We start from the raw sequence: 22123 nt of genomic DNA, 5'->3' as shown, positions 1-22123 counted from the left end.
GCATGCATCAAAGATAGAGTTTCTTGAAAGAAAAGTGTTTGGTATCAGACTGTGATGCAGCATTTTGTAATTTGATGTCTTCTTGGTGTATATTTTACCTATTAAAATTAATTTATAACATTTTTGTTATGCTTAATTTTTTAAATGTCATTAGCACAGTGAGTAGACTGATAATGCTAACTATATCTTTTGAGATCATGCCCTTCTCAAGTGATGTGAATAGCTGACAAGTCATCTGAGCCACCTTTCTGGGCACTCTGCTCTTGAACAAGAGACATGTGGGTAGTAGAACTGGGGATGTGGGCCATTTATTGCTCTCCTGTAGGGAGGAGGTGAAGGAGAAGGAAAGATTGCCAGGACCCAGTTGGCGTATTGACCCAGGAGTTCACAAGGAACATAAATCTGAAATTTCTGAACTACTAAGGTGTGTCACCTGCTCTTTAGACTGATCTCAGTGCCAGAGGAGTGAAAATTGGATAATGAGACGTTAGTCTTCCTTAGAGCGTACCAAAGATCATCTAGGAACTACATTCTGTTCCTGCACTGAGCAAGACACTATGTCTAGAGATAAAACGTAGCACAAGTAGATGTGGTAGGTAATTGGATAATATGATGTGCTCGAGAAGAGTTAGCGTGGCTTTTTATGTAAGGAAAGCATAAGCTGAGATGAGCTATCAGCATCAAGCTTAGGTGGTATAAGGGACTGTGTCACTCTGTGCTTGCCCTGTTTTTGCATTTTTCAGTTCGTCAGCTGCTTTTGGCCACTTCTGGAGACAGGATGTTAGGCCAAGATTGGCTGGTCCGACCAATTTTTGGTTGTTCCTCACAGAACTTCTAAAAAGGATATGGGAATGTGTTTAGAAATCTCCCCAGAGATTCGTGGGTTTTTATTAAGGGACGTCCTAATCAATTGTGTTCAACCAACTGTAACTTGGATAACAAAGCTATTTTGTGCTAACATCAAGAACCAGAATTTTGGTACTGGTCTTAGTAGGACCAATGTGCAGATCATGAGCCTTGAATCCATGTAAGAAAAATGTGTGTGGGGAGAAGTTGTATGTACAAACCTGCAGGATCGCTTCCAGATTCTGTTGGAAGCCTTAATCTGTGAATTATTGGAATAAAAGGGACATGGACTACTCTTTCTGGATTGTGGGGCTTTTGTAGCCTATCTTCCCTTGACAGGTCTCAAAGCAGCTGCTACTGTGAGCAGAATTGAGGACCGATTGACAATGATAATATGTATGCCAAATTTAACAAAATAATGGCCAAACTGGTGTCTTTTCTACTTGATTGTTCTACTTCCTATAATGTATTCATAAGGAAGCTGCTACGAAAATGTGAACAGAATGCAAAAAGTCCTAATATAATATTCTTGCTGCAGTTATTTTATATCAGGCACTCATTTGTTATATTAGAAGTCACAGAATTATTTTACAAGTGTCAGCTTGCTTGTTCAAGAGGTTGCCTAAAATTGCTAGCAACTTGACACTGGTACATTTTGCCTTTCTCAATTCTTATTCTCTTAAGGATGATCCAATTTTTGTGACCTGTTTGTGCTATCTGTCCTTTGTTCTCCTCTGTCTTTCCCCTGTCTTTCAGAGGTTTACCTGCATGCCATTGGTTTGCTTTTCTTCCCTTACCACTGATTTTTAGATTGAAATGGCAAGATTATACTATCACTACTGTCTGTAATTTCTTTAAAATAGATTAATTATGTTGCAGGGGAAAAAGAAGTGAGAAATAGAGAAGAAACAAATCTGTGTTTTTGAATACTTAATTTTCTAATTTCTTATTTGAAACACAAGCCATGTACTACAGCCATGTAGAGTGGAATGAGGATGAAGGAAGAAAGATAGAAATCTTAACATCTGTTCCTGAAGTTGAGTCTGATCAGACAGATCTTTGCAGCTTTGCACAGGAGCAGTTGTAGGAGCAGACTCTGAGAACCAAACTGAAAAAACAACTTAAGCATCCAATATGTTACCAACTGTGTAATTCACAGAAATTCAACTTTAGCCATTTGATCCTTATACTTTGAAGTCTTTATGAGAACTTCTGCTTATCTCCAGAACTGCTGCCAGTCTTAGCTCTGCTAAGATATGCGGTCTTGGCACATACCTCACACTGAAGAATATGTGGAGTTCACAGCCAGAGACATTTGTATGGCAGGTCCCCTGAAGGACCCAGTCAGGCTAGTATTCTCAGAGCACATGGGAAATGCAGGGATAACAGTGGGCTGGTGCATCTGGTATACGATAGCCTACGCCCAGCCAAGCTTGATTTCAAATGTCTGTCTCCCAGGTGAGTGCTCCCGGAACAGGTGAAGGCAAGGTTGTTGGGGAAGAGGGAGGTGAGAAAGGAAGTTAGACAGTACTTCAGGCTCCTTTGCAGGCACAGGTCACTGCAAAAAGGAGTGCAAGGGTCATGAGTGAGGGAGAGAATACGCAACAGGAGCCTGAGTTCATTGCCCAAAGGCTCTTCTTCCCCTTGACTTTCTCCCTCTCCCCTACAAATTTTCAATTCCCTTTTATGCAGTGACATAGCTTTAACTGGAGGCATTGAGAGGGCCTAATCCCAATTCTGCTTGGTTTTGGGAAGCAGAAGAACCAGTTGCACGTTTGTGAACTCTACCCTTGAGCTAGGTGCATGAAAGTACAACAAAGCCTGCCAAACCTACGTGTCTTTGTAGATTTGGGTCCAGTTTATTGCCTGTGTACGTAGTGTTTCATGCTGCGTGCCTTGGTGTGTGTTGTCCTGAGCTGAGGATTTAGCCCAGTTGCATAGCTGGATGTGTGATAGCTACGTAAGTAAAAGGCTTTTTTTTTTTTCCCCAAGGGAATTTTGAGGTTTGTTCCTTGTCAACAAAATCGCATATAGTATCTGAAAGAAGAGAATACATTGTGGATCATGAATTTTGCTTATGCATATGGGAAGAGTACACTCAAAACTACAGAGTAAAATTTTCCTGATGTATAGATATGCTTTAAGTGATTAAATCATTAGATTGGGGAAATGCTACGCTGCATGAGTTAAAACTAAGATGCAGATATATCACAGACTTCCTAAATGAGTGCTAAATTAATATATAAAGGAAAAAAAACCTATGCTTATCTTAAAGTTTTGTAGTGAAACTGTTTAATACTCTTCTTCATGGGAGTATGCTGTAAAAATGGGTTTGATTTTGGTATTTTTATAGCATTAACTTATTTGAGGTGCCACATTTTAAGTAACACTTTCTTAAAAACAGAAAGCATTCTGAAATTTAGCTGAAAGTTTTGCAAAACAAAAAGACCTAAATTCCAAACAGTCAGATCCCACTTGCCTCAATCTGGAGTTGTATAATTATGGAGAAGAGAGGAGATCGTTTTCAAAATGTTCCAATTTCCTTTAAGGAGAGGTGGTTCTGATTATATTTTCTACAGTAATAAGAGATGGACTGATTCCTGAAAACATGGGAAAATACCATTTTTTGATGAGGTTTATAAAAATTCAGGGCTGTACTTTTAGTATATCAATATTCTGAAAAAATTTAGTTGTACTTGCCATCCTATCTTAAAAAAAATTGTACTATAATGCTTTATGCAAAATATGTATAGATATTGGTTTTGTCCTTTTTTTGCTTTTATTTAAGGTAGAAATTTCATTAACAGTTCTTCGGGCAGGAAAAGCGTAAAGAGAGATAATAAATTTTAGTCAAAAATCCAAATATGCAGATACTGTTTGAAAGAATAAACCTGCAAAATGATAAAAACGTTGCAAGTACTAGTTTGTTTGTTTTTTTTTTTTTTGCATATGCTGGCCCTGGATGTGTTTGCTTTTCAAAAAAGCAAAAAAAACCACAGCCATGAGTATTGTTTAAAAGACCAGGACACCACTGTGGAAGGGCTGTTCAATGCAAACTGGAAGTAGCATTCCTGCCTTTGACGGACTAGCCTGTTACTCTTGATGGAGTATTAACGGGGGCACAGATGAGAGGAGTGAGACAGTATTGTAAGAGTGACACCATCATATCTACAAAGCATCTAAACACTTGGGGGCATGGCTTTCGGAGTCACTTTTTGTTGTTGTTTGTCAGCATTGCAAAAATGCAGAGATCATGAAAACTTAGAAACTTGAAAACTCAATGTACAAGCTGCACAGCCTGACATTTCAGGACAAGGAAGCAGGGATAATTCACACAGAGATAAGAAATAGGCTGGGAAAGGTCTTCAGGGAGAAGACAGGTTTGTTTGCAGCCCTTTTATTTTGTTTTCTCTGTTTTCATCTGCAGAGAAGATTTTGTCTGTGCCTCTGCATCCTTCTCAAGTTGAATGTAAGCTTGGCAAGTTTTCCCATGTCACAGCTAAACAGAAGGATGCTGTAATAATCTGCAGGCAAAATAAGAGAGCTGGCTGAAAATGCTGCAGGTGGTTGACAAGGAAAGGCCGCATTTTATAGATGACATAGAATAAGTAAGATGTAGAAAGAGCCAGGGTGGGAGGACTTAAGCTCAAGTGGATGATGATTTACAGATTGTGGATATGAGCAGAAGGTGGTTGGTGGCAGTACTCACAGTGACTGAGAGAAGGTTGCAGATAGCAGTTGATGGGGGAGACACAGATTTGGAAAGGGGATTTACCTGAAATGACAGCTAGACATATGCATAGAGAAAGGCTGAGATTTCTGTTGCCGAAAGTGGAAAGAGATCTGGAGTAGACGGGTACAGATGCAAGTCCTCAGTGGAGCTGTGTTTTTGAACTGAATCATTTGTTTCTTGTGATCAAGAAAAAGAAGAAAAAAAAACAGAAAAAAATCTATGTTTCCTGTTCCAGGGAAATAGTCCTTCAGGTCAGTATTTCTAAGGCACACTCCCTGCAGTGATACACGTGGAGGGAAAAACAACTTGAGATCTTTGCCAAAGTTAGAAGATATTCTATGGAGGACCTTCTGAAGGGGTGAAGAGAGAAGTAGAAAAGGTCTTAGGGTGGAGGAGATTTCTGAAAGCCAATGTCAGACTCAGTTTCAAACAATAAAGTGTCAGTGGTGTGAAAGGCAGCTGATGGGGGCATGGAAGAGGACTGTGGAGAACTGCTGAGCTTTGACTCTAAAGAGAGACACTTAGAGACTTCTCTTTGGCTAGAGTGCAAAGAGAACCTCAGTTCAAAATAGTTAAGGAAGGAAAGGCATGAGAGTCATCTTAGGCTGAAACTGAAGCCTAGATAATTTTGTGGTCTTAGTAGCATATGGCATACAGTCGGTTATTTCCATGGTGTAACCACAAGTGGAAGCCTGTGTAAAGGTTATTGATGCATTGAGGGTCTGCAGTGGTCCTGGTTTCTTGGTTCCAAACACCCCACAGTAAGTTCATACTTGCTGTTTTTGAAAATATGTGTGACTTACTCAAAGCTTATGTCGCACATGTCATGAATAGGCTAGGTCTTCAAAACGCGTATGCCTATTTTTTTACCAGTTCCTATGTATCTGATGGGTCAGGCTTCTGTTATGGGTGCTTGCAGAGTTTGCAGTGGCTAAGTCAACAACAATGAAGCTTTATTTCTTCTAAATGGTACGTGTGTCTGATCATTATTTTCAGTTAATAAAATAGCATGACCTTACAATAACCTTAGAGTTGACCTATCCAACTATTTAATGCTCCTCTGGACTCCTTGAGTGGTGGCAGCCGGGTGGCACGAGGGGAGCAGCTTGTGGAGCAGAGTGAGTTGGCAGACCTCTAGTGGGAGCCAGGGAAACACAGGGAATGCTGGCAAAGCAGGAGCACAAGTCAACTGGAAGGCACAGCAAGGGGAGAATAAAAAAACAGAACTTGACAGCAGAGGTGGCAAAGAGCGCTGCTCCCTGAAAGAGAGTTGGGAGAGTAGCTGTATGGGTGGAGAGGGCAAACAGAGGCAGGCAGTCAAATGAATGAATCAGGGAAGGATGGTGTCTGGAAAAGCCATGGAGGTCAGGCCAAAAGCCATCTAGCTCAGGACCAAGTCTCCAGCAGGAGGAGCGTGTAGTGAGCTGTCCTGTTTATTCTCCCAGCCTTTGCCAGCTTATCATTTAGGGGCTTATTGAGTCAGAGGTGGCATCTTTATGAGAAGAGCTCTTCATTTTTCTGCTGTAAATCTGTCCCTTCTTTAATACATCCAAATTGCTAGACAGGTCAGGTGATATTCCCTGTAACAGTTGAAGCTGGCAAAGAAGCATGGGGAGACTCCAAACAGAGAAAGAGTGGCCAAGTGTTAAACTATAGAAAAATGCCAGTGGATGGGAGTTGAACAGACCCAAAGTGATAAAAAAGTAAAAGAAGAGGAGAAAGACTGGGATATAGTTCTGCTAAGAAAGACAGCACAAAGAAAAGAAGGGGAAGAAGAGAGGGGCATACTGTTGCTGAACAGTAGGAATGGACCTGGACACCCTGGTCAGGTGTGTTGTAGCAGGGAGAGGAGCAGGACACCAGCTCCAGACTAGAGATGTTGGAGAACAGCTGTGGGCCCTGTGTCATGTAAGGGAATTCAAGCAAGGCTAAGACCAGTGTTGAGGTCACACATGGTTGTAATCCTTTTCAGGACTGCAGTTTGGCCAGGAAAAAAAGGAAAGGGATTTGAGGTTGAAAATAATGGTATAATCAAATACGGAAATGGCAATAGCCAAAGGATGAGCTGAGGTATCAGCCCTCACCAGTGGTGTAGATGGGGAAAGCTGAGTTGGAGAGAAATGCAAATGAGCCCTAGCAAAGATGGGGAGATGGAGCCAGGGGAACACAGCAGTGTGGTGAGAGCTGGGTTGAAAAAAGAGCCCCATTACCCACTTACAAAACCAAAGGGCCAGAGGTCTGAAAACATACTACAAAGGTGAAGGAAGGGATGCATCAGTGTGGGAGTGACTAAAAGGGAAAGAAGATATAGTGGGTAGGGGGAAGGAGCCTTCAGGGCAAAAGGGTGTCTGGTAGGGAGCTTGGCATCTGTGTGATGCTTCTAAACTGGCACATCCATCCTGAGCCTTTCTAGGAGGCTGAACTCACCAACACCTTTACTTCACCACTTGGTTGGCTCTAGTTGCTCTTCTTGCTTTGGAGCAATGAAGGATTATTCAATAAGATTTTGCTGTACTAATTAGTCATTATTTTTACAGTGGTTGTGTTACCAATTATTGATGTTTCATAAACTGCAGGGGCTCTAAGTCTGCAGGTGTACGGGGGGGTAAAGATTTTTGTACTGGTGATTTAAAAGGGTGGAACTTTAATGAAGTGGTAAGTACATTTTGCTTAATGGTACTGCTATGATAGTAAGGTAATTGATGATCACTGATTTACATAAAAACATAGAATTTAAGAAGGTACCATTGACTTTGTCTTTAATTCTTTGATTAATAGCTGATTCCTGTGGAGATTGCCTAGGAGGTTAGAATAATACTGGAAATAATATTAGACAGTTTAAAATGTTAAAACAAAAATTTCTTCACTGTTTTTAAGCTTTTATTATTCCCAGATGGTTAGTTTATTTATGATTTCTTTGCTTCCAACCCTGTGTCTCTTTCTCTGCTCACTGAAATCGGGGGTTTTCTCACTGACCTCTTTGGAGCCAGGCTTGTCTCCACATGTTTTACCAGAAAAGGTTGTCATGAGCTCCTCTACTAATTGATTTAGATTGCAGATCTATTAGCAGTCCTTCCTGGCAGTCAATCAAATAATGAGAGATTTCTTTAAATTGGAAATCATCAGCAATGAGATGTTCACTTGAGTCAGGAAATGCGCAGAGGTATGATCATGATATCACTAATATGTGACGTCCACATGGTCAGGTTCTTCCGGGAGTTAGGAAGACATGAAATTAGTTCCTTCAGGCCAAGAAGAAATCCGTAGGACATTTGTGAAGGCCAGGCACTCATGTCATTATTCTTGCTGCCTTCTCTAGCTGTCTTTTGAAAGAGAAAAGTGAGGCAGTCACTTGTACCCAGAGCAATTTGGGCTTATAAATGCAAGGGACTGATTCAGCTTGTAAAATAAAGCTCAGAATTCCAAGTCCAGGAAGGAGGATTTCAGACATACTTTTTGCTATATCTGATGAGAAGGTTTATTAATCCTTCCTGTGCTCAGGTTCTTTACCAGTCTTAATTTGAGGGTCCCATCTGTTTCCATGCATTGTATAACTAATGAGGTTGAGTAACTTAGGGACTTAAAGGTTATACATGGCAATCTTTCAGATGTAGCAGCACCTTTTCTGCATCCCTGGGTCGTTCTTACACTATCATGTCTGTGCAGAACAGGACGGGAACAAGTTCACTTACATCAGGGCTCTCAGATTTTCTGATCCTCATGAAGCTTTCCTACTGTTAGCAAAGGCAGGCGTCCCTGAAAGGCGTCCCTGAAACTGGGACGGGGGAAGGGAGAGACCCTGATTTTTAGGTGCTTCTATTCAAGTACTTTCTATTCATGAGGCTGACACAGAAGCAGCAGGGAGAAGAACTCTGAGTCACAGTTGTGTGGATTTTTTGCTGTTGTTTTGAAATACCCAGGCTAAGAGAAGTGGCTACCCTATAAAGGAATCTCTGTAAAGGGATTGATAGACTTGCCTGCATCAATCTGTGTCTCAGACACAGTTATTCCATCTTGGACAAAACAGAGTAATTAAAGCTGGATGTCCTCTGAAGTGGTAGAAAAGTGGAAGGCATTAATTTACAATGTCAGTTCCCTAGTAACATTAATAAATGGATAATAAAATAAATATATGTGCCCTAATTGTCTTTTGTGAAGGATCCCAGGCTCTTGATCAATACATTCTGGGACAGTCAGAGCTGTGCATTGTAAAAAAAGAAGTTTTTGCACTGGTACTGACCCAAGTCTGTTGTGTATTCTTACAGATTTGTCTAATGAGACTACTTTAAAACTTTTTTTTTAATATCAAGATGAATTATGATAAAAAATGTATTTAAGAGTTTCCTATATAATACCATTGAAGTGTGAATGTGCTGTTTTTCTTTTCTGGTGGGGGGGAAGAGGCGTTGGGAGCTTTCAGAGAACTGTTTCTCTAACCTTACTCATAACTCATGGTAGATAATGGATGCTAGCTTTCATTTCTATTCCGATACACTTACTGGCATTAAGTTACATTCTGCTATGGCAGGAGCTCAAGTGGGAAGTGAAGCTTTTGTGTGAGAAAAGCAAAGGTTAACTACACTTATATTGGGGGCAATTTTTGCTGTGGAAAACAGTGGCAGGCTTTGTAGTTTAATCTTTTGGAGTACTGCCTGTTACCACCTTCTGACGTACGTTGTTGGGCTGAGAAGAATCGATGCTCAGTGGTGCATGAAAGTCCAACGTGTCAGTTGTAGCTATACATAATACCACTGTTTCACATGCAGGCAAGACTGTTAATACTTAACACAGTATTGTATTCTCTAAGGAAAAAAAGTTGAATACTAGTAACGTCATCCATTTTGAATGTTTATACACATTCCTTTGAAAAACATTAAATTTAAGAATAAGGTAATACCTGGACAAAAGACTCAAACTAACGAGCACCACAGAACGAAACACTGCAGAAATAAGGCTCCAGGATTCCTGTGTGTCAGGGAACAGTCCTAGGAATCTGCCTACAATTAGGGTTTTGTTCAAATTACACATCTTGCAGAGTGATTGCTTTAACTCACCTACACCAGGCACCTGGGGTAACTGGTACCAGGAAAACAGAGAATCTGCCCTTTTGGAGATCGCTAGCTTGCAAATAATCCTCCATATGCATAGGGGAAGAATATTTTAAGGGTTCAAAGACTCTTTTCCTTAAGTACATGCATCTGTGGGAGGACATAGGTATTGTTCAGTTGCTTAACAACCTTCTGTAGCTAATGGTCTGAAGTGAAACAAATCAGTAGTGTACAGGAGAAGTGTACTGAAATGTATCAAGACACAAAAAGTATTAAGGTAGTCTGACTCCTAGGAAATATGACAACAAAGCTCCCACAGCCAATGTCTACTGGCTTTCTTGCAGTAGCTTTAAATTATGATGTGCCCTCATGTCTTCTGAAAAGGTCATGGCTCACGTGGTAGCAATGTTTTTTCCTGCAAACTAAAGGCTCTGGTTCTGTAAAACAATTTTAAATCTGCAATCCAAACAAATTCTCTTGTTTGAAAAGTCACTTTTTTTCTAACCAAACCCATGGAAATATTATTATTGAATATATGTCACAAGACCTTTAGTACAAGTTCTGTATTGCATTCAAATGAATAATGCAATTTTTGGCCAGAAAAAAAAGCTTTCTGTAGTCTTAAGCAAAATACAAGTCATCCTGTGTAACCAAGGTACTCTGTTGGGGAAAGAGGGGAAAGGAAATGGTGTTTCTTGTTTTCTTATTTAAAACCCTACAATTTTTAACTTAGAGGCAAATAAAACGAAATTAGGAGTCTGGTACAATATGTTCATAAATTATACACTTCAAAGCAACTAAATTAAGGCTGTTAGTCATATGCCTGCCTGCCTGCCTTTGAGCGTCTTTCCTAGTTCTGTTTGATCTTTCATTCTTGCATGTAAAACATTATCTTCTTAAGAACCAGACTGGAAAAAAATACCTGTAATACTCTTCTTTAGCAGGCTTCGACTACAGAAGTACAACTTGGGCCCATGAGACTGACACAAGATCCAATTCAGGTAAGATGCTCTTTCAATTTCCTGATACAATCAATTCAGTGTTAATGGGTGAAGAAATTAAGGTTCAACTCCTACAGCTAAGTATAATATTTTCATTTTACTTGTGCAAGGACTGTGAGATGGGTAATTGGTGTTTTGGTTTACCTGATTGCTTGAGAAGAGATCTACAAGTAAATTAGCTTGGTAAACAAGGTGTTTAGATTTCCATTAACATCAAATCATTCCTTTTATATGTCCTGTCAGTGGGAGTGTCTGTGTATGTGCATTAGGAGGGGACAGAGCTGCCTCTCTGGATGTTAAAAACTGTTCAGTTCTGATATACCAAAGCAGAAAGCTGCATTATAAACTTTAGGTACCCAGCCAGTTTTGCTGGGTTTTGCACAATAGGACAGAGAACTGTGCTTTTAGAGGTCACCAATCCAAGAAATCACACCACTTCCAACAAGACAGATTGAACTTCAGCTTAAGGAGCAACAGCCCTCATCCATGCTTGCTTCTGTTTCTTTACATTTTGTTCCTGTGCCAGTAAACAGATGCCAAGCGTTATTTTTTTAGCTTATAGTGGGTGTTAGAGCTCTCAGATGATAGGAAATTAAATAATCTTAGTCCTTAACATTGCTCTAGTGATACAGCATTCATTTGAATTAACTTTTTGGGTCACTTAACTCTGTAAAATACAAAGATATTTAGTCACCTGTCACCTTTTCTGGTTTGGGGGGGAGTCCCCCATATCTGTCTATGAGAGGAAAAACCTACCTGTGGAAGAAGTGCTATTCTCAAGGAAAATAAATCATGTGTATATACCTCATAAAGTCTTACATTTTTATTCCTGTATTAAGCATTCAGTCTTAATGATGACTGGATCTAATGAAGCTGTTTATGTTATAATAAGACTGTGGAACAGTGGCTTCAGCAGTAGACCAATCTTTGGTTTTGCAAGGAATTTCAACATAAAAGTGTGGAAATCCTCACAGAAAAAATTTTTTTAGACTCTGATCATCTTCATAAAGATGGTCAAGCAGATATTTAACAAATAAAAATATTCTCAGTGCTTATGTCACAATTTTACTTTATAGAAATTGAATTTGCCAAAATATCATAGTACCAGTGTTAGCTGTTATAAGTGAAGATTTTTCATACAAGAAGGGAAAGTGGGATTTTTGTTGTTTTTATAAGTGTTTGACATTTTTCTTGGTACCTTGTCAGGTGTGGATGTTATTTTGTCCCTACATTATACAAGTGAGAATCTATGGTGCTACCATAGAAGACCTTAAGTAAAGCAGAAAACAGACCTCAAGTAATACCATTAACTGAAGAATTTTCCATAAAGACATTGCCATACACTAACTTATTGACAGTAAAGGGAAAATACTTTATGTAAACCCACCTCCTTTGTTTGTGGAACAAGCCACATTACCTCAGATAATTTGGCAAGTAAGATTTGTGTGTTAATCTTTTATTCTATCCTGACAATGGAGTTACATGTTTCTCTGTGCAGTGCAAACAGCTACTGAATATCATATTTTAAATGTCTATTTGTGGGTGCTTAATCATGTTCACAGTTGCCTGATAAGTCAACTTAGTTTGTTAAAAAATTGCCACTGGGGCTTTTCTTAGTGATGTTAATTTTATTCTGGTGCATGTTTTATGCTGTTATGCAACACCTGTACCAACCTCGAAATGGTCTGTATTTTTTGTCTGAGAGTTCACCTTACTTGTGACTGTGACCTGCCATAAACTATTTAATAGATTCCTCACTGGGCTTTATGACCATCTGTTTTGGAGGACAAATCTGGTTTGGTTTGTCCTAGATCGTGACCCATGTGCTGCTGGCCTTAAGGGCAAGGGGAAGAGTGCAAAGCAAACCTACCAGCTCCGACCCTCCAAACGCCCTCCCCACATGCAGCTTGCATGTCTGCCCCAATTTTGTACCAAGGCTTGCAAATAGGCATGGTTTGCTTTGAGACCTTAGAAATGACCATGATAAAAGTACATGTAAATGCACTTTTGCCAGAGGACACAGAAGAAAGGTGTTTTTTATAAATGTTTCGTGCACTTTAAAAGGCTGTCTTATTCTTTTGCAGAAGTGTTTACCAGGGCTGATAAAGGTTTGGATGTGTCCCCCATTCAAATACTGCATTTTCTCACCTCTTAGGACATCCATTGGCCATCATCTCTTTCACATCATTGACATCAAACTCCATTTCTGTTCTGATGATGGTGATCTTCCCTGTTGAGCTGCAAACGAATCATGATGATGCACAGCATTTTACTGTTCCCCCATGCCAATTTTCAGTGTAACAAGAGCTCCCCCCTAACTTAATTCAGAGCTACTCTGTGTTTTCCACTTTAAAACTCTCTTGCTGGGATACAATAACATAAAAATAATTAAGTAATTTTATTTTTACTTCTTAAGTTGCTGTTCCTAATTTTCTCAGTTTCATTGTGATACCCTATGTGTCTGTACTCAGCTGGTGTCTCTTGTTTTATTTTCAGCTCTTTAAAGCAAATCTCTGTCCATTTTCTGTATTTGTATGATAAACTGGGAACAAGACATGCAGTAGTTTTGCAAAGCAAATACTTACAAAGGTGGTAAAAATTCCAATACATCACCAGAAAATGTAAAGGTCTCCACAGGAGAAGTCCATGGTGCTCCTAAACCAGGGCAGCACTGAGTAAAATCATCTTTTTACAGTAACATGGAGAAATTATATTCCAAAAAATAGCTACATTGGTTTTTTTGCCAAGAAACACAAATTGAATTCAAGCTTTTCCTTGACAGTGTTGTTTATATGGATTGTTATATTTTTATCTTGACTTTGAGAGCATATCTTGCAATATACTTCTAGTTACATTATGTTTTGATGGTTTATAGTAAGCTTCATACAAATATTAATGAGTAAGCATGGTAGTAATACTTTAAAAAACATTTTAAAGTTAATATTCTCAAAAGGATTTACACACTGATAATTAGCTACCAGTGGGAGATCAGGTGGTTTAATTAAACTCCATTATTTTACAGCTGATATATGACTGCATTTTACAATCCTTTATTTCCAAACTGGGAATGTTGAGAGAAGGAAGATATTAAAAAATGTGCCCCCAAAAAAACATTTTCTGAATCGTATTGTACCAATCAAACTAGGAAAAAAATAAAACCAGTAGCAAATGGAACCAAACAGAAGATTGTGTCAGAGTAGGAACTTTACCAGAGTATCTGTAGAAAAAGTCTGCAGCTCAACCATGTCACTGCTTTCCAACATTTTGATGGCTGGAAAAAAAAATCAGGGATTACGTAGAGTAACAACAGTTACCTTGGATGTTAAGTGTCAGTAACCCAAATCCACTTATTGTTAACTGCAATTAAAAATGCTCTTTCTAAAAAATTGAAACTTCTTAAGTTATTTCTTAATATTTATGGAAATTCCAAGCATATAATTTCCTTCCACTGTTTAATGAAACCTTGACTGGTTGTCCTACCACAATAACATTAATTGATTTGTTTATTGTTTAGAATTCAACAATCCAGACAGTCTGTACATTGATAATACATGTATTATAGGGCAAGCATGAAAAATTTGTTCCCTCCTAAAAACACTCCTTCTTTCACACAAGCACACAAATACAGCTGTTTTCAGCCTATGTTCTGTGTGTCAGTTAGCAAACAGACGTCCTACAGCATCAATTTGATTTTTAGAACAGTTCCTCAGCACACATCCTACCTGATCAAGTGTGAGCAGTTCCTTAAGTGTTCAGTTGAAGTTGTCGAAACTACCTCATATATTTGTATAATTAGGGATAATTTATTGGGTAAAAATTGTGATGTTTGAATGAGTTTTTTTTCTCCCCTACCCAGCCCTGTCCATACCTGCTTGTCCGTTGTTCTTTTCAGTTTTGAAAGAATATGGGTGTATTCCATTTTGTTGTACATCAAAGGAGAAATAATGAATAAAACTGTGTTATGTTAATTATTTGTCACTGAGGAGTGATAATCAAGGCAGTTGCATTTCAGACAGTTCATTACAATTAAAAGTGTATGTAGCTGGGATGGCCTGATGAGAGTGGCAATGATGTTTGAACACCTGCCCTGGGTGGCTGCTGATTGAATTTGAACATGAGTTAGAAGAGACTCATCATCTGGCAGCTGGTTTTGTCATAAATATCAGTCCTACACAGTTAACTATTAATTGTCTATTGATAATCACTCTATCTATTAAGAAAGTTGTGCTCCTGCATCAGCTGTTTTACAGTCTGTAGTTCAATCTTCCCACTTTCAAAGTAGACTCAGGTCTTTCGTATAGCAGAAGTGTTTGTTAAGATTTGCACCATACAGAGAACTATTTTGTATGAATGATGTTTAATGTGGTGCCACTGTTTTGCATGCTTTGCAGGTTTTGCTGATCTTTGCAAAAGACGACAACCAAAGTGATGGTTTCTGGTGGGCTTGTGACAGAGCTGGATACAGGTGCAATATTGCCCGGACTCGAGAGTCAGCACTTGAATGTTTTCTTGATAAGCACCAGGAAATAATTGTTATAGATCACAGGAACTCCAGATATTTTGATGCAGAAGACATCTGCAGGTAACCTGAAGGACTTTATGCTTCTCTTGAATTTCAGAATATATAGTATAAAACCAAACCTCCTAATTTTAAAAACAAAAAATAGAAAAAAAAAAAAAAGGAATCCCCAAAACTATAGTAAAATGGAAGTTTGGGGATTGAAGCCAGGAGGTCTGCATATGTCTGTAAGAGGAGAACAATGTGAAAAACACACTTTTGGCAAAGCTGAATTGTAGAATTGTCTCTTTAAGTCATGGGCCTATATCAGAGCATAAGCCAGAGCTATTGTGAAATTATTCCCTGCTGTCTGTGCCTGCTTCTTTCCTGGGTTACTGCTGTAGCAAAGTCTGAAGCTGCAGGGCTTCAAAGGAATGTGTTTGTTGGTTCACTGGGTCAAGGACTGCCAACTCTTCACAAAAGTTCACATCACTCTTCTGGTCCACATGACTGTCTTAGCAGCTCTAAGGTTGCAAGTGCTTAGTATTGGGATTCTTTGCTAAAATACACTGTTTCAGCTGAAGCATACATTTTGTACCATACACCATATTGTGCTTCTCAGTCCATCATGAGCTGAAATCTGCCATGTTTATGACAAGGAGCACTTTAAAGCTCAAATACTTATGCTGATGGAAGTTCTTCTAAAAGACCGGCAAATAAATATAAAGATTGTTTATTCAGGACAGTGTGACATGATCGAAAAAAGTTATTTAGCCAGTAAAAGGTGAATGGAGTGTTCTTCTGATAGTTGGTCATACTTTTTTCAGTTTCTCAGTAACATGTAAAGTGGGAAAATTTTGTTTATTCACATTTCATAAATGATAGTCTATCATATACATTCGCTATACCCTCTTTTTACTTGCATGCCCCAAAAGCGTTTCCTGTCCTCTAAAGAAAATTTTACAACATCTAGAAGGACAATGGTAAATATGGGAAAAGGTGGTGGAGATTCTTGTTTAAACTAGCTAATAGGTATGGAAAATGCATTGTATAGAGTGACCTTTCTCAACCCATGCCTTCAGGGCAGTCTGCCCCAAATAAGCTAAGTAAACACGGCAAACCCTTGCTAGGTTACAAAAGTGGATTGGAAGAGCTGCTCTTTCATGTCCTGTGTTTTTAGAGCTCTGGCTTCTTCACTGCGTTGAGCAAAATATGAGGAATCTTGTACCAATATGGGAACGGTTGTCTAAGTAGGGATAAGTAGATTTGGGCAGTGTGATATCCTATTTTCTAGCCTCAGTGGTGTCTTTCAGTCGTGGTTTTCATTTGTATTGTCTGGGAAGACACTCAGAGTAACACTGAGAAAACATGTGGTGTAACTGAGAAATTTTTGTTTCCTCAGGTCTATTCGTGCCACAAAACCATCAGAGCACACTGTAATACTTGCTGTGGTTCCGCACATGTAAGTGTTACTGTTTTGTGAAAGATTTTTATTTTACTTTATAAGAATGTTATGTATAATAGTTATAATAGAAAGTATCTCACTAGCAAGCCTCATAGAGTAAGTTTAATATTATTTTACCTGAAATGGGTTAGTGATGTTTCATGTGACCTATTTAAGTATTTGATACCTTGCCATTTATACAGATTAGTACTATGCCTATCACCTTCAGAGGATCATAATGTCATGGCTTGTATACTAAGAAAAAATAGAAAGCTATGTGTTGGTTTCTAAAAGAAAAAAAAATAGAAAGCTGTGTATGACTTTCTAAAGGAAATAACTAGATCAAATAACAGACTGTGGTTATTAGGGAACTGGATAATGGAGTAAACTTCAATCCTGTTAGTATTAAATTCACCAGAATGTGGTCCTGAAATCCTTATTCAGTAATTCATACCCTATGTATTCAGGCAGAATTCTTACTGACTTAAATACATTGTTTATCAAATACCTTCAAAAAAGTGACCTTTCCTGTCTTTCTTAAAACTCCTGCACACTACTGAATCCATTCTAATTTTATTAATTTCCTAGCTCAATTAAAATATTAGGAAATAGAGTGGCAAGAGAAGAACTATTCCTGCCAAGATTAGAAAATAGACAGTTTGCTGCTGAGCAAGACTTTACAACTTGCTTCACCTTTTACTTAATAACATTTTTTTAGATTCTTTCTCATAGGATGTCACAGGATGTCTTTTATACTCTTCATGCTTTCTTTTTGTAATGCCGTTGTGTGTCTGTGAAGAGACACAGGACTTCTGTAGAATATCTGTCAGGTTTGCTGTAGGAATAACTATAAGGTTGTAGTAATATCTGCAAATACCTATAAAAGAAGACTATAGTGTCAACTTCTATAATAGTATGATTTTATGTATGTATTTTATGCAAGAGCATTCTCACTGCATTCATTATGTTTAGGTAACTTTGTCAAATTGATACCATCTAATTCTTAAATGTTGTGTGACCATACATTTTGTTTTGTAGATCTGCTGACCAAGAAGAGACTTCTGTTCTTCCCCTTCTTAATGCAGGCTTTAATAGGGTATGTATAAATTACATATTTAGTATAATAATCATGACTGCTTCATAAATTACAGACACTCCTACTTCCTCAAATTGAAAACTATACATTTTCTTTTGTCAAAAATTTATTGATGAGAAACCAGTGGCAGTGGATTGGGTATTCTTTTCTTTTCAACAATGTATCCAAGAAGCATGTGAAATAATCTGTGATCTAGCTAATCCTTCCAGAATAAGCAGAAATACTGAGATTAACTTCTTATGGTCTGGGCAGGTGGTGGGTGGGTTTTGTTTATGACTGCATTAAAAAAAAAAAATGATGGGGAACCCTGGGATTAATGTATGCTGTGTATCTCAGTATGCTGACTAGTTACCCGGGTATCTCTGTGTGCCTCAGACTGCTAGGATTCCTCTTCTAAAGGGACTACAAGCCTAGTTGAGCTCCTCCTGATGTGAAGAATTTTTTTTTCCTGAGTTCTGTTGTGTTGGCTTGCACCTGCTCTTCTCAGGACAGCATTAGAGGCTCTCCTGTACAGGCAACAGGAGGGAAGATAACTCTTCATACTGTTTCTCAAAACAGTATAGGAGAGAGCAGAAAGGCAGGAGTTCTTGGCTCTGAAAATGTCGGTTCTGTTTCTTACCCTCTTCCAACCTTTCTGTGAGTGGCTTTGGATGGCTATTAATGTTATGTTAATGTAATACAAATCAGCTGTAATATTGAAATCAGCCATTCATAAGGAAGGTTATGTATTGAAGCAACAGAAGCACATCAGTGGACACTGTAGTTAGGGAGAATTAACTATATATAGTTAGGACAATTACCTGTAGTAAGGAAAATCAGGGAAGGAAGGGAATTAACCCAGGCAGAATATCATGCTAATATGCTCATACTAAGTCCAGTGTCTGAGCTAACTCATATTTAGCTCAAGTTTCTTTACAAAGCAGGACATGCACCTGAGTTCCATTTGCAGATGATCTTGAAAAAGAGCCAGTAGATCTTGCCTCTCCTGCAAGGGTATTGTGGAGGCAAAAGCATTAACAGCAAAAGCATTTCTGAAATGCTTAGATGTTCTGAAAACTGGAAAAGTGAGGGCTAAGAGAAAGGTCAGCCCAAGAATGCTGGTTTTTTCTTAGCATAGTTTTCTCCCTCTCTCTCTCTCTCTTAAAAAAAATTAAAGGGTTTAATATTTTTAATGGAAATCTTCATTTCTTCTCAAGTCTGGTGTTTAATTTAAAAACAATGCAGAGCAATATGTTTCATGGGCTAGTTTATAACTGTAGGTGTAGTACTGAGTAGAGCCAGGGGAGACACTGAGTGGCTCTGAGACACATCTTAGTGGTACACTGTCTGCCTAGGAAGGTAAAATCTTTTTGCACCTAACAGCTGCTCTGAACATTCCCTCTAGCTGTCCCAAATTTATCAGAGAGCTTGCATGATATAGTAATTCCCTACCGAAATTATTTTCAAGACTTCAAAATACATCTGATGTCAAAGATCCTGTTTTCGCAGTGGTGAGGACATAGGAATTATTTCTGCTTGAGTGAGTATCAGTAGGGACTAAATCCGTTAACACAAAAAAAACCGCACACACACATAAACACACATACACAAAGATTTAAAAATACCCTTCTTCAAATAGAGAGAGAGTATTTGCAGGAAATCTCTTCCTCAGCAGCAAAATGAAATTTATTTTTGGAAAATCATACCTGTTCAAATTGTAAGTTTCTCTTCACTATTTTATTTTTACAGTCCAGCCTTTCTGGTAGCTCTATTTTGCATTATCACTGTTCATTGTATCAGCATTTGTCCTATTTTGGTCATCTTCTTCCTCCTCTTCCCTTAACAAAACACTGAATGCAAGCACTCTGTCTCATGGTGACTGTCTTCTAAATGCATCTCCAACTTGATAAGTAAAGAGCCTGAGCTTCTAGCCAATTAGTCTGTCACCTTTTTGTAGAGTTTTGTAGACAAAACCAGACTTTTTACATCAGTTTTGAATCTAAAGATTCTGAAGTACTCCTTTAATCTTTTGGGGGGGATACTCTTGGAAATAACCTTTTTTTTTTTTTTTCATGAAGGGAATAGCTGATTATTCCACTTTAAAATGTTCTGTTGCCTTCATGTGTACTTGTGTTAGAGTAATATCTTTCTATGCTTTTGTGTACCTATAAAATACATTGTAAGTAGTCCTTAAGAAATCACTTTTCCTTTCTTCTAATGAAATCAGTGATGATTCATCAGTATCCAGATCTGGATCAGTATGATCACTAAAAGATCTTACGAACAGAGAGATATTTCAGGAGTCTTTTCTATTCATTTTATAAATTCCTTTGGCATTTTTTTTTATGCTGAGTTTTTTCTGGTTTTTACTTCCTCCTCAAGAAAGTCTATTTTACTACATCTTCTGATTTTTTTCCCTATATCATCAACAGCTTTTGTGTTTGTATATTAATGGTGTTGTTAATGCAGTACATTTATTATGCTGATTTTTTTTTCCTCTGAGCCTTATAAATCTAATAGTGATGGCCTACTAAGGGTGGACTAATTTAAATAAGTGATTTGGCTTCGTAACTGATTTTAACTATGATTTAAATTAGCAAACAGGGGACCTTAATGTTTGCAGTTACTCAGTTACAATCTTGTCTTGTATTTTGAACTTTAGTTCTTTTCCTAAACAAATGTTGATTCTCATTTACGAGTTACTATTAAAACTTTCTGCTTTGCAACAAAATAAATCTTTAGTATTAAACCTAGTACTTCTTGCTGAGCAAGAAGAATGATGCGTTCCTAGTAGCTGATGACTTTTGTGGCTTGGGTCAAGTTCTGTATAGGATGACAGTGGAATCCAATTGTAATGAATTAAAATGTAATTTAAGATATATGTTAGTTAAATCATAGAATCATAGAATAGTTTGGGTTGGAGGGGACCTTTAAGGGTCATCTAGCCCACCCCCCTACCCTGCAATGAGCAGGAACATCTTCAACTAGGTCAGGTTGCTCAGAGCCCTGTCCAACCTGACCTTGAATATTTCCAGGGAAAAATATTCAGCTCCAGCCATGCCTTGGCCTTCCCGACCCCATCCCTACACAACTGGGCAGCGTCCCTATACTTTTCCCAGGATATCTGTCCCTGCTTCCACTGCCTGTGCATTTTCTTCTTGTCCTTCATTTTGACCAGCAGGTCTTGACTCATCCATGCCGGTCTCTTGCTGTCCTCCCCTGACACTTTCTTACACTTGGGGATCAACAGCTCTTGCGCTCTATGGAAAGTGTCCTTAAAGATCTGCCAGCTCTGTTTTGCTCCCTTGTCCCTGAGGGCAGTTTCCCAGGGGGTCCTATTAACCAACTCCTTGAACAGCTGGAATTTTGCTTTCCTAAAATTCAGGGTCCTCGCTTTACTCTTCGCCTGACCCATGTCCCTCAGGACTGCGAACTCCACCAGTGCATGATCACTGCAGCCCAGGCTGCCTCCAGTCTTGATGTCTCCAATTAGCTCACTTGCATTGGTGACCATCAGGTCCAGTATCGCATCCCCTTTGGTAGGGCTGTCTATTACCTGGCTTAAGAAGTTACCCTCAACACACTCCAGGAGTCTCCTGGATTACCTACAGCTCACAGTGCTACTTTTCCAGCAGATGTCAGGGTGGTTGAAGTCCCCAGTTAAAATGTACTGTATAAATACTAAACTTTTTTGAAAGAAAGTATTGTTATCTGCCTTCTAATATTTGGGAGTTAATAGATCTTCATCTTCTTGTGCCTCATTCAGAGGCACAGATTAGAAAAAGGAAATGCTTACTGCTTTTTTCAGGTCCCACTTGATTTTGCAGCTTTGAGTGAGCTAGTGAATGAACTGCATTAGTACTATAAACTTAAATCAAGAGATTCTGTGCATCTGCAGAAGACTGTACAACAGTTAAGAGCAGGTTTAGCACTTAAAGAAGCTGCAGTTCTTGGTACTTAGCCAAAGAATTGTGACGAGATAGTGGTTGATTTTTGTCAGTAAACAGCAGCGTTTAAATTTTGTTGGTAAACAGCCCTACTTTAAAATTCAGTTTATAAAGAGCTTTAGTATATTCTAGTAAGTTTAGTTTGTAAAATAGATTGCCATCATTCTTAAATTGTATATTATTGATAGATTTGTTTCTATATTGGTTTAAATTTAGCACGAGCATGCTTGCATATTTAAAAGAGCACTCTAAAACTGAAAATCTAAATCTACAGTGCTGTAGAAGACAAGTTTGTTTGCAGGCAGTTTGTTATGCAAAAACACAACATCATTTGCACCTTTGCTTCTGCCAACTTGATATTGTGCGTTTTGGTTTGCCATGCATTCTCTTAGTGTGTGAAATGAGAGTTGCAGAAATATTTTAAGATCTTAACATTAAGGAGTGAAGCAGGCCCATGTCAACAGTTATTTTTAACTTTACTCTTTTTACATTTTGCTGGCAACTTGGGATTAAGGCGTTGGTCCCCAAAAC

At 38.5% G+C, this 22123-nt stretch overlaps 1 protein-coding gene across 1 annotated transcript in view; it reads left to right on the top strand.

Moving 5' to 3' along the window:
- Positions 1-22123, top strand: part of PDE8B (phosphodiesterase 8B) — a gene marked incomplete at both ends in the record, with an annotated part of 77777 nt that overhangs the window by 26456 nt on the left and 29198 nt on the right. Inside the window, 4 exons of the mRNA XM_082337411.1 lie at positions 10569-10628; positions 15020-15210; positions 16529-16588; positions 17609-17666. Coding sequence (XP_082193537.1) covers positions 10569-10628; positions 15020-15210; positions 16529-16588; positions 17609-17666 — 369 coding nt within the window. The remainder of the gene's footprint in view (positions 1-10568; positions 10629-15019; positions 15211-16528; positions 16589-17608; positions 17667-22123) is intronic.

Source organism: Platalea leucorodia (genome assembly GCF_965183815.1).
Source record: "Platalea leucorodia genome assembly, chromosome: Z".
NCBI lineage: Eukaryota > Metazoa > Chordata > Aves > Pelecaniformes > Threskiornithidae > Platalea > Platalea leucorodia.
Note: the sequence above shows the minus strand (reverse complement) of the source record. Positions and strands in the feature narration are given on the sequence as shown.